General features: G+C 44.2%; 2 protein-coding genes across 4 annotated transcripts in view; both read left to right on the top strand.

Moving 5' to 3' along the window:
- The window catches only part of LOC139395246 (sister chromatid cohesion protein DCC1-like), a 67,659-nt gene extending 63,483 nt beyond the window's left edge, over positions 1–4,176 (top strand). For all 3 annotated transcript variants that reach the window (XM_071142895.1, XM_071142894.1, XM_071142893.1), the window contains 4 exons: positions 70–122; positions 275–429; positions 2,988–3,136; positions 3,964–4,176. In XM_071142895.1, coding sequence (XP_070998996.1) covers positions 70–122; positions 275–429; positions 2,988–3,136; positions 3,964–4,075 — 469 coding nt within the window. In that variant the 3' untranslated portion in view covers positions 4,076–4,176. The remainder of the gene's footprint in view (positions 1–69; positions 123–274; positions 430–2,987; positions 3,137–3,963) is intronic.
- Positions 4,177–8,494: 4,318 nt separating this feature from the next.
- The window catches only part of LOC139395248 (transcription initiation factor TFIID subunit 2-like), a 50,279-nt gene continuing 45,756 nt past the window's right edge, over positions 8,495–13,017 (top strand). The window contains exons 1-3 of the mRNA XM_071142898.1: positions 8,495–8,977; positions 9,118–9,172; positions 12,716–12,876. Of these exons, the coding sequence (XP_070998999.1) occupies positions 8,913–8,977; positions 9,118–9,172; positions 12,716–12,876 (281 nt within the window). The 5' untranslated portion in view covers positions 8,495–8,912. The remainder of the gene's footprint in view (positions 8,978–9,117; positions 9,173–12,715; positions 12,877–13,017) is intronic.

Genomic DNA, 13,017 nt, shown 5'->3' with positions numbered 1-13,017 from the left:
TGTGTGTGTGTGTGGCTAGGGAATACATGTATTTGTTTGATACTCATCCAAACCCCTTCTCCTGCCCAGGGAGATGATAGAGCACAGCTTGAACTGTTATGGACGGCGCTACACGGACAACGGTAAGTCAGAAAGTACTGTACGTTTTTAATGCTTTGGTGTGCTGTAGAGTGACACACAGCCAACTAACTACCTCTTCCCTCGTGCACTATTTTGGCTCTTCACAGCTATTTCATGGATATTAAACAGAAATGAAAATGTCGTAATTTTTCAGATGAGGTGTTCTTTGCGCTGAACGAGGACAAGGTGTGCAGAGCCACAGCTCAGATGCTGCTGCAGAACGCAGCGAAGTTCAACCTGGCAGAGTTCCAGGAGGTGTGGCAGCAAAGTGTCCCAGACGGGATGGGCACTAGACTGGACCAGCTGAAGGTAAGGACGGGGGTCAGACTGGCAGCTCACAGAGGGCATGGGCACTAGACTGGACCAGCTGAAGGTGAGGACGGGGGTCAGACTGGCAGCTCACAGAGGGATGGGCACTAGACTGGACCAGCTGAAGGTGAGGACGGGGGTCAGACTGGCAGCTCACAGAGGGATGGGCACTAGACTGGACCAGCTGAAGGTGAGGATGGGGGTCAGACTGGCAGCTCACAGGGATGGGCACTAGACTGGACCAGCTGAAGGTGAGGACGGGGGTCAGACTGGCAGCTCACAGAGGGATGGGCACTAGACTGGACCAGCTGAAGGTGAGGATGGGGGTCAGACTGGCAGCTCACAGGGATGGGCACTAGACTGGACCAGCTGAAGGTGAGGACGGGGGTCAGACTGGCAGCTCACAGAGGGATGGGCACTAGACTGGACCAGCTGAAGGTGAGGATGGGGTCAGACTGGCAGCTCACAGAGGGATGGGCACTAGACTGGACCAGCTGAAGGTGAGGATGGGGGTCAGACTGGCAGCTCACAGAGGGATGGGCCAGTTTTCCAGCTTGAACCTGGTCCAGAAAATGTAGGGAAAATGGCGTCGCATAGCTTCCAGAAAACAGTTGCTTTAAAATGAGGGATTTCGTGGCCAGTTTGAGGTTAGGATGTTTTTCTGCACACAGATTATGCATGTTTGAACTACACATGGACACATCCAGCCCAACTCGGGAGGTTGAAAGTATTCGGCCCCCTTGATCTTTGCGACCTTTTGCCACATTTCAGGCTTCAAACATAAAGATATACAACTGTATTTTTTTGTGAAGAATCAGCAACAAGTGGGACACAATCATGAAGTGGAACGACATTTATTGGATATTTCAAACTTTTTTAACAAATCAAAAACTGAAAAATTGGGCGTGCAAAATTATTCAGCCCCTTTACTTTCAGTGCAGCAAACTCTCTCCAGAAGTTCAGTGAGGATCTCTGAATGATCCAATGTTGACCTAAATGACTAATGATGATAAATACAATCCACCTGTGTAATCAAGTCTCTGTATAAATGCACCTGCACTGTGATAGTCTCAGAGGTCCGTTAAAAGCGCAGAGAGCATCATGAAGAACAAGGAACACACCAGGCAGGTCCGAGATACTGTTGTGAAGAAGTTTAAAGCCGGATTTGGATACAAAAAGATTTCCCGAGCTTTAAACATCCCAAGGAGCACTGTGCAAGCGATAATATTGAAATGGAAGGAGTATCAGACCACTGCAAATCTACCAAGACCTGGCCGTCCCTCTAAACTTTCAGCTCATACAAGGAGAAGACTGATCAGAGATGCAGCCAAGAGGCCCATGATCACTCTGGATGAACTGCAGAGATCTACAGCTGAGGTGGGAGACTCTGTCCATAGGACAACAATCAGTCGTATATTGCACAAATCTGGCCTTTATGGAAGAGTGGCAAGAAAGCCATTTCTTAAAGATATCCATAAAAAGTGTTGTTTAAAGTTTGCCACAAGCCACCTGGGAGACACACCAAACATGTGGAAGAAGGTGCTCTGGTCAGATGAAACCAAAATTGAACTTTTTGGCAACAATGCAAAACGTTATGTTTGGCGTAAAAGCAACACAGCTGAACACACCATCCCCACTGCCAAACATGGTGGTGGCAGCATCATGGTTTGGGCCTGCTTTTCTTCAGCAGGGACAGGGAAGATGGTTAAAATTGATGGGAAGATGGATGGAGCCAAATACAGGACCATTCTGGAAGAAAACCTGATGGAGTCTGCAAAAGACCTGAGACTGGGACGGAGATTTGTCTTCCAACAAGACAATGATCCAAAACATAAAGCAAAATCTACAATTGAATGGTTCAAAAATAAACATATCCAGGTGTTAGAATGGCCAAGTCAAAGTCCAGACCTGAATCCAATCGAGAATCTGTGGAAAGAACTGAAAACTGCTGTTCACAAATGCTCTCCATCCAACCTCACTGAGCTCGAGCTGTTTTGCAAGGAGGAATGGGAAAAAATGTCAGTCTCTCGATGTGCAAAACTGATAGAGACACACCCCAAGCGACTTACAGCTGTAATCGCAGCAAAAGGTGGCGCTACAAAGTATTAACTTAAGGGGGCTGAATAATTTTGCACGTCCAATTTTTCAGTGTTTGATTTGTTAAAAAAGTTTGAAATATCCAATAAATGTCGTTCCACTTCATGATTGTGTCCCACTTGTTGTTGATTCTTCACAAAAAATACAGTTTTATATCTTTATGTTTGAAGCCTGAAATGTGGCAAAAGGTCGCAAAGATCAAGGGGGCCGAATACTTTCGCAAGGCACTGTACTTACTAGTTAAAGTTCCAGAGCATGTCTTTAACCAACACTGTTTTGTTACATGTGGACTATTCTTAGATTCTACAGCAAAATATCTCATAATGGATGTTTACGTTTTTAGGCATTACAGCAGGTTTTATTTTAGCCTTAGAAATATGGTAATCACACATTTTTAAAGACGTGATGGTTGTTGGCAGACATGATTACAGGATTATCCAGATGGTTATGGGTTTCTATAGAGTCTAGCCCTTGTGGACCGCAGCTCCAAACCAGAGACCATATCTCTGCTGAGAGTGGAAGATCTTCCCGAGGACACACTGGAGAGATTCACCCACCTCTTCACCATGAGACAGAAGTGGACCGAGGAGGACATCACCCCTTACATACAGTGAGTAAAACTGAGCATCAGAATGACTGCTGTCTCTGTGCTGTACCATAATGACCGCTGTCTCTGTGCTGTCCCATAATGACCGCTGTCTCTGTGCTGTCCCATAATGACCGCTGTCTCTGTGCTGTCCCATAATGACCGCTGTCTCTGTGCTGTCCCATAATGACCGCTGTCTCTGTGCTGTCCCATAATGACCGCTGTCTCTGTGCTGTACCATAATGACCGCTGTCTCTGTGCTGTACCATAATGACGTTGTCTCTGTGCTGTCCCATAATGACCGCTGTCTCTGTGCTGTACCATAATGACCGCTGTCTCTGTGCTGTACCATAATGACCGCTGTCTCTGTGCTGTACCATAATGACCGCTGTCTCTGTGCTGTCCCATAATGACCGCTGTCTCTGTGCTGTCCCATAATGACCGCTGTCTCTGTGCTGTCCCATAATGACCGCTGTCTCTGTGCTGTCCCATAATGACCGCTGTCCCATAATGACCGCTGTCCCATAATGACCGCTGTCTCTGTGCTGTCCCATAATGACCGCTGTCTCTGTGCTGTCCCATAATGACCGCTGTCCCATAATGACCGTTGTCTCTGTGCTGTCCCATAATGACCGTTGTCTCTGTGCTGTCCCATAATGACCGCTGTCTCTGTGCTGTCCCATAATGACTATTAGAGATTTAGACTTGTGTGCCAGATGTTTGTGGTGTCAGACACTGCCAGGTGGTGTCAGACACTGCCAGGTGGTGTCAGACACAGCCAACTGTCTTGTTTTATCTGGAAAGCTCTGTGTTAACAACGATTTGATCCTCAACGATTTATTGTCATGCAGGGACTTGTGTGGAGAAAAGCAAACAACTGGAGCTCTTCTTACCAAATACGCTCGTTTGTCCATGCAAAACGGAATAAAAGTCTTCAATTCAAGAAGGCTAGTGGCAACATGAAGACGATTGGATATCTTAATTGACGAGCAAAGTTGTTTGGAATCAGTGTATTGTTGTATTTGTTAAAATGTTGTAATAAAAATCTAATGTTTTTGTAATTATGACCTACTTTGTGTGTTTTTCCTCCCACCTATACTATATATCTTATGCTTTATTCCAAATACCACAGTCACAATTTGATCATTTAGTGCCCTCCAGTGGCAAGAGGCAGAAGGACAGTGACAAGAAGGCTTTCAAAATAAAATGTGTTTACATTTCTAAAACCACACAAATGATCCAACCCAATATTTTACTGTTAGAAACAAGGTTAGGATCAAATATAAACAAAAAGCACCATAAATGATTCTCCTAAATATATATAAAATAAAAATTGTGCTGGAGGGGCCCGGGGGTCGAAGGTTGGTCAAAAGGCCACACCTGTCAGGTAGATGGTTTATCTTGGCAAAGGAGAAATGCTCACTAATAGGGATGAAAACAAATGTGTGCACATTTGAGAGAAATACATTTTTTGTGCGTCTGGAACATTTCTGGGATCTTTTATTTCAGCTCATGAAACATGGGACCAACACTTCACATGTTGCGTTTTATATTTTTTGTAAAGTATTCAGACCCCTGGACTTTCTTCACATTTGGTTACACCTTATTTTAAAATGGATTAAATAACTGTAAAAAATCCTCAGCTATCTACACACAATACCCCGTAATGACAAAGATAATAAAAAATAAAAACAATCAATCAAATGTATTGAAAATAACAAACCTTTTAAGTATTCAGACCTTTCGCTATGAGACTTGAAATTGAACTCAGGTGCATCCTGTTTCCATTGTTCCTCGAGGCTTTTACAACTTGATTGGAGTCCACTGGTGCTAAGTTCAATTGATTGGACATGATTTGGAAAGGCAAACACCTGTCTATATAAAGGTCCTACAGTTGACAGTGCATGTCAGAACAAAAACCAAGCCATCTGGTCAAAGGAATTGTCTGTAGAGCTCCGAGACAGGATTGTGTCGAGGCACAGATCTGGGGAAGGGTACCAAAACATCTGCAGCATTGAATGTCCCCAAGAACGAAGTGGCCTCCATCATTCTTAAATGGAAGACGTTTGGAACCATCAAGACTCATCCTAGAGCTGGACGCCCGGCCAAACTGAGAAATCGGGGGAGAAGGGCCTTGGTCGTGGAGGTGACCAAGAACCCGATGGTCATTTTGACAGAGCTGTAGAGATGGGAGAAACTTTTAGAAGGATAACCATCTCTGAAACACTCCACCAATCAGCCCTTCATGGTAGAGTTGCCAGAAGGAAGCCACTCCTCAGTAAGAGGCACATGACAGCCAGCTTGGAGTTTGCCAAAAGGCAAACTATCAGACCATGAGAAACAAGATTCTCTGGTCTGATGAAACCAAGACTGAACTTTGGCCAGAATGCTAAGCATCACATCTGGAGGAAACCTGTCACCATCCCTACGGTGAATCATGGTGGTGGCAGCATCATGCTGTGGGGATGTTTTCAGCAGCAGGGACTGGGATCAAGGCAAAGATGAACGGAGCACAGTACAGAGAGATCCTTGATGAAAACCTGCTCAGGACCTCAGACTGGGGCGACTGTTAACCTTCCAATGCAGGAGTGGCTTCTGGACAAGTCTCTGAATGTCCTTGAGTGGGCCAGTTAGAACCCAATCGAACATCTCTGGAGAGACCTGAAAATAGATGTGCAGCAACGCTCCCCATCCAGAGCTTGAGAGGTTCTCCAGAGAATAATGGGAGAAACTCCCCAAATACAGGTGTGCCAAGCTTCTAGCGTTACACCCAAGACTCAATGCTGTAATCTCTGCCAAAGGTGTTTCAACAAAGTACTGAGTAAAGGGTCTGAGTACTTATGTAAATGTGATCAGTTTTACATTTTTAATAAATTAGCAAACATTTCTAAAAACCTATTTTTGCTTTGTCATTATGGGGTATTATGTGTAGATTGAGGGGGGGAAACTATTTAATACATTTTAGAATAAGGACGTAACATAATATGGGAAAAGTGAAGGGGTCTGTATATTAGAGTTGGCTTTAGAGGCACTTATAAAGTCCACAAGCAACAGAACACGCCCCGTGACCCCTCGGCCAATCAGAGCAATGAGACTTGGAGCCCCCCAGACTTCTCGGCCAATCAGAACATCCACAGCTTACACTTGACATTGGACCCTTACCAAGTCCAATCCCTACACCTACCATGTGCTGGAGGAGTGAGTGGAGCGCCCCCTAGTGTCAAACAGAATGTACACTTTGAAATTGGACTTGGATATGGTCAGTCCAAGACTACATTTATGGCAAATCAAATTGTATTGGTCACATACACATGTTTAGCAGGTGTAGCGTAATGCTTGTGTTTCTAGCTCCAACAGTGCAGTAATATATAACAATTTCACAACAATACACACAATACACACATCTAAAGTAATGGAATTAAGAATATATAAGTATTTGGGCAAGCAGAGGCATAGACTAAAATACAGTTGAATAGAATACAGTATATACATATGAGATGAGTAATGGAAAATATGTAAACATTATGAAAGTGACTGGTATTCTGTTATTAAAGTGGCCAGTGATTTGTAAGTCGACAGTATGTATTTAGGCCAGCAGCCTCTAACGGGCTAGTGGTGGCTATTTAACAGTCTGAAGGCCTTGAGATAGAAGCTGTTTTTCAGTCTCTCGATCCCAGCTTTGACACACCTGTACGGACCTCACCTTCTGGATGATAGCGGGTAAACAGGCAGTGGCTCGGGTGGTTGTTGTCCTTGATGATCTTTTTGGTCTTCCTGTGACATCGGGTGCTGTAGGTGTCCTGGAGTGCAGGTAGTTTGCCCCTGGTGATGCATTGGGCAGACTACACCACCCTCTGGAGAGCCCTGCGGTTGCGGGCGGTGCAGTTGCTGTACCAGGCGTTAATACAGCCCAACAAGATTCTCTCAATTGTGCATCTGTAAAAGTTTGTGAGGGTCTTAGGTGCCAAGTCCAATTTCTTCAGGGGGGCGCTCCCTCTGCTGTTTTCTGAAGTCCACGATCATCTCCTTTGTTTTCTTGACATTTAGTGACAGGTTATTTTCCTGGCACCACACTCCGAGGGCCCTCACCTCCTCGCTGTAGGCTGCCTTATCATTGTTAGTAATCAGGCCTACTACTGTTGTGTCGTCTGCAAACTTGATGATTGAGTTGGAGGCGTGCGTGGCCATGCAGTCATGGGTGAACAGGGAGTACAGGAGAAGGCTGAGCACGCACCCCTGTGGGGCCCCTGTGTTGAGGATCAGTGAAGTGAAGGTGTTGTTTCCTACCTTCACCAGCTGGGGGTGGCCCGTCAGGAAGTCTAGGACCCATTTGCACAGGGGGAGGTTCAGACCCAGGGCCCTGAGTTTAATGGTGAGCTTGGAGAGTACTATGGTGTTGAATGCTGAGCTACAGTCAATGAACAGCATTCTTACATAGGTATTCCTCTTGTCCAGATGGGATAGGGCAGTGTGCAGTGTGATGGTGATTGCATCGTCTGTGGATCTATTAGGGCGGTAAGCAAATTGAAGTGGGTCTAGGGTGTCAGGTAAGGTAGAGGTGATATGATCCCAGGCACAGGCCTGGATGTGACATCCAAAAGCCCATTTTTCCATCCATTCAAATTGAAGTGGGTCTAGGGTGTCAGGTAAGGTAGAGGTGATATGATCCCAGGCACAGGCCTGGATGTGACGTCCAGCCCATTTTTCCATCCATTCCCATATCTATTTAAAGTTAAAGTCGAAAATGTCTCTACAAGTCCTAACCTAACCTTAACCTTTACCTTAACCGTTTTAAATGTCAAATGCAATGGGTTAGGGACGTCCCGAGGAACCAAGATAGCACTGACCGAATATTTGTAAAATGGCTATATCGTTAATATTCATGAAAACAAAACATTTATGTTTGGTCTTAATTTAAGGTTAGGGTTAGGTATAATGTTAGCAGTGTGGTTTAGGTTAGGGTTGGTTTTAACATCTAATTTTAAGAAGTTACAAACAAGTAACCTAGTGATTAGAGCGTTGGACTCGTAACCGAAAGGTTGCGAGATCTATTCCCGAGTTGACAAGGTAAAAAATCTGTCATTCTGTCCCTGAACAAGGCATAACTGTTCCTAGGCTGTCATTTAAAATAAGTATTTGTTCTTAACTGACTTGCCTGGTTAAATAAAGATACAATTAAAATAAATTAAAAAATTAAATTGTCGAAAAGGGCGGGGTTTACGAGTTTGTGTATTTGGTACGTCGTGACGACCGCTCAACAATCACAACACTTCGATCAGTAAAGTGTAATGGATTTACACTCCAGTCCAGCTGGTGGCGGTAATGCGCCTTTTGGTTGTCAACCGCCATTTTAAAATCACAAAACATGAAGAAGAAGAACAACTTTGAGCTATCGCTCAGACGGAGAGGATATACTTAAAACATTTTAGAGCTCAACATTGACAAAAATGCTCATTTGAAACAGAAATTATTCTTGCAAAGCTGAATGATAGTCTTTGGTAGCGTGCATATCTGGAAAAGGTGTTTGAGACATTGATAGCATTGCACAGACAGCCGGCGGGGAAGAATGGCTGGAAGTGTTGTGTTAACTGGCTAACTGGCTAACGTTAGCACTAGCCAACTGACTGACTAGCTAGCTAAATCGCCACATTCGCTGCGCATGAACTCATTGCATTGTGATTTATTAGGACTGGAAATATATATATGTTTTTTTGTGGATACAGGAAGAACTTTCCAGTCCACACGACCATTGCGTCAAATCCGTAGTTCACGAACATGATCAAATTCATATACCGTATCAATGCATGAAGTCAAGATGAACAGGAAGAAGGACAAGGGATTTGAGAGCCCGCGGCCTTTTAAATTATAAGTCTTTTCTATTACCTTTGGCTTAGTTAGCTTTGCCCACACGTTTGTCCTTAAGTTATTACTTGGCACAGTATATAATACTGTAGCGCCGTTATTCCTCAATGTGTTAACCTGTTATGTCATGTTTATTCCCACACGACTCACCAGGTTGTCTGCATCAACAACATCAACTTCCAAAGAAAGTCTGTGATTGTAAGTATATCGTAGTAAATATATTCGTTAACTATAGTTCCCCCATATACCCGCAATAAAATGCTAGTTATATCCCTGTTGTTGTATCTGTAGAACCTAGCTGTAGGCCATATCCCTGTTGTATCTGTAGAACCTAGCTGTAGGCTATATCCCTGTTGTATCTGTAGAACCTAGCTGTAGGCTATATCCCTGTTGTATCTGTAGAACCTAGCTGTAGGCTATATCCCTGTTGTATCTGTAGAACCTAGCTGTAGGCTATATCCCTGTTGTATCTGTAGAACCTAGCTGTAGGCTATATCCCTGTTGTATCTGTAGAACCTAGCTGTAGGCTATATCCCTGTTGTATCTGTAGAACCTAGCTGTAGACTATATCCCTGTTGTATCTGTAGAACCTAGCTGTAGGCTATATCCCTGTTGTATCTGTAGAACCTAGCTGTAGGCTATATCCCTGTTGTATCTGTAGAACCTAGCTGTAGGCTATATCCCTGTTGTATCTGTAGAACCTAGCTGTAGGCCATATCCCTGTTGTTGTATCTGTAGAACCTAGCTGTAGGCTATATCCCTGTTGTATCTGTAGAACCCAGCTGTAGGCTATATCCCTGTTGTATCTGTAGAACCTAGCTGTAGACGATATCCCTGTTGTTGTATGTGTAGAACCCAGCTGTAGGTTATATCCCTGTTGTATCTGTAGAACCCAGCTGTAGGCTATATCCCTGTTGTATCTGTAGAACCTAGCTGTAGGCTATATCCCTGTTGTATCTGTAGAACCCAGCTGTAGGCTATATCCCTGTTGTATCTGTAGAACCCAGCTGTAGGCTATATCCCTGTTGTATGTGTAGAACCCAGCTGTAGGCTATATCCCTGTTGTTGTATCTGTAGAACCTAGCTGTAGGCTATATCCCTGTTGTATCTGTAGAACCTAGCTGTAGGCCATATCCCTGTTGTATCTGTAGAACCTAGCTGTAGGCTATATCCCTGTTGTTGTATCTGTAGAACCCAGCTGTAGGCTATATCCCTGTTGTATCTGTAGAACCTAGCTGTAGGCTATATCCCTGTTGTATGTGTAGAACCCAGCTGTAGGCTATATCCCTGTTGTATCTGTAGAACCTAGCTGTAGACTATATCCCTGTTGTATCTGTAGAACCTAGCTGTAGGCTATATCCCTGTTGTATCTGTAGAACCTAGCTGTAGGCTATATCCCTGTTGTATCTGTAGAACCTAGCTGTAGGCTATATCCCTGTTGTATCTGTAGAACCTAGCTGTAGGCCATATCCCTGTTGTTGTATCTGTAGAACCTAGCTGTAGGCTATATCCCTGTTGTATCTGTAGAACCCAGCTGTAGGCTATATCCCTGTTGTATCTGTAGAACCTAGCTGTAGACGATATCCCTGTTGTTGTATGTGTAGAACCCAGCTGTAGGTTATATCCCTGTTGTATCTGTAGAACCCAGCTGTAGGCTATATCCCTGTTGTATCTGTAGAACCTAGCTGTAGGCTATATCCCTGTTGTATCTGTAGAACCCAGCTGTAGGCTATATCCCTGTTGTATCTGTAGAACCCAGCTGTAGGCTATATCCCTGTTGTATGTGTAGAACCCAGCTGTAGGCTATATCCCTGTTGTTGTATCTGTAGAACCTAGCTGTAGGCTATATCCCTGTTGTATCTGTAGAACCTAGCTGTAGGCCATATCCCTGTTGTATCTGTAGAACCTAGCTGTAGGCTATATCCCTGTTGTTGTATCTGTAGAACCCAGCTGTAGGCTATATCCCTGTTGTATCTGTAGAACCTAGCTGTAGGCTATATCCCTGTTGTATGTGTAGAACCCAGCTGTAGGCTATATCCCTGTTGTATCTGTAGAACCCAGCTGTAGGCTATATCCCTGTTGTATCTGTAGAACCTAGCTGTAGGCTATATCCCTGTTGTATCTGTAGAACCTAGCTGTAGGCTATATCCCTGTTGTATCTGTAGAACCTAGCTGTAGACTATATCCCTGTTGTATGTGTAGAACCTAGCTGTAGGCTATATCCCTGTTGTATCTGTAGAACCCAGCTGTAGGCCATATCCCTGTTGTTGTATCTGTAGAACCTAGCTGTAGGCTATATCCCTGTTGTATCTGTAGAACCTAGCTGTAGGCTATATCCCTGTTGTATCTGTAGAACCTAGCTGTAGGCTATATCCCTGTTGTATGTGTAGAACCTAGCTGTAGGCTATATCCCTGTTGTATGTGTAGAACCTAGCTGTAGGCTATATCCCTGTTGTATCTGTAGAACCTAGCTGTAGGCTATATCCCTGTTGTATCTGTAGAACCTAGCTGTAGGCTATATCCCTGTTGTATCTGTAGAACCTAGCTGTAGACTATATCCCTGTTGTATGTGTAGAACCTAGCTGTAGGCTATATCCCTGTTGTATCTGTAGAACCCAGCTGTAGGCCATATCCCTGTTGTTGTATCTGTAGAACCTAGCTGTAGGCTATATCCCTGTTGTATCTGTAGAACCTAGCTGTAGGCTATATCCCTGTTGTATCTGTAGAACCTAGCTGTAGGCTATATCCCTGTTGTATGTGTAGAACCTAGCTGTAGGCTATATCCCTGTTGTATCTGTAGAACCTAGCTGTAGGCTATATCCCTGTTGTATGTGTAGAACCTAGCTGTAGGCTATATCCCTGTTGTATGTGTAGAACCTAGCTGTAGGCTATATCCCTGTTGTATCTGTAGAACCTAGCTGTAGGCTATATCCCTGTTGTATCTGTAGAACCTAGCTGTAGGCTATATCCCTGTTGTATCTGTAGAACCCAGCTGTAGGCCATATCCCTGTTGTTGTATCTGTAGAACCTAGCTGTAGGCTATATCCCTGTTGTATCTGTAGAACCCAGCTGTAGGCTATATCCCTGTTGTATCTGTAGAACCCAGCTGTAGGCTATATCCCTGTTGTATGTGTAGAACCTAGCTGTAGGCTATATCCCTGTTGTATCTGTAGAACCTAGCTGTAGGCCATATCCCTGTTGTTGTATCTGTAGAACCTAGCTGTAGGCTATATCCCTGTTGTTGTATCTGTAGAACCTAGCTGTAGGCTATATCCCTGTTGTATCTGTAGAACCTAGCTGTAGGCTATATCCCTGTTGTTGTATCTGTAGAACCTAGCTGTAGGCTATATCCCTGTTGTATCTGTAGAACCTAGCTGTAGGCTATATCCCTGTTGTATCTGTAGAACCTAGCTGTAGGCTATATCCCTGTTGTTGTATCTGTAGAACCTAGCTGTAGGCTATATCCCTGTTGTATGTGTAGAACCTAGCTGTAGGCTATATCCCTGTTGTATCTGTAGAACCTAGCTGTAGGCTATATCCCTGTTGTATCTGTAGAACCCAGCTGTAGGCTATATCCCTGTTGTATGTGTAGAACCCAGCCACATGACTGAGAACCAAACATATTTCTACTGCGAGACATTGAAAACAACAGTAGAAATATGTGTAGTCTTAGTCATTTGGCCGTGTAGAACCAGTCTAGTTTCTTATCCATGTCAACGGACACACCCCTCTATTTGACAGGGCTTTGTGGAGCTGACCATCTTCCCAACTGTGGTCAACCTGAACCGGATCAAACTCAACAGCAAGCAGTGCAGGATCTACAGGGTCCGGGTCAATGACCTCGAAGCACCATTCATTTACAATGACCCTACTCTAGAGGTCTGCCACCACGAGTCCAAGCAGTAAGTCCTCATACACACACGGTCAGGTATTCATAACTCTCCATGAAGGAAACAGAAAACAGTACATCTCCATCCTCCAGTACATCTCCATCCTCCAGTACATCTCCAACAGTACATCTCCATCCTCCAGTACATCTCCAT

The sequence above is a fragment of the Oncorhynchus clarkii genome, unplaced genomic scaffold (assembly GCF_045791955.1).
Source record: "Oncorhynchus clarkii lewisi isolate Uvic-CL-2024 unplaced genomic scaffold, UVic_Ocla_1.0 unplaced_contig_14050_pilon_pilon, whole genome shotgun sequence".
Classification (NCBI taxonomy): Eukaryota; Metazoa; Chordata; class Actinopteri; order Salmoniformes; family Salmonidae; genus Oncorhynchus; species Oncorhynchus clarkii.
This window is presented reverse-complemented; position numbering and strand designations above follow the sequence as displayed.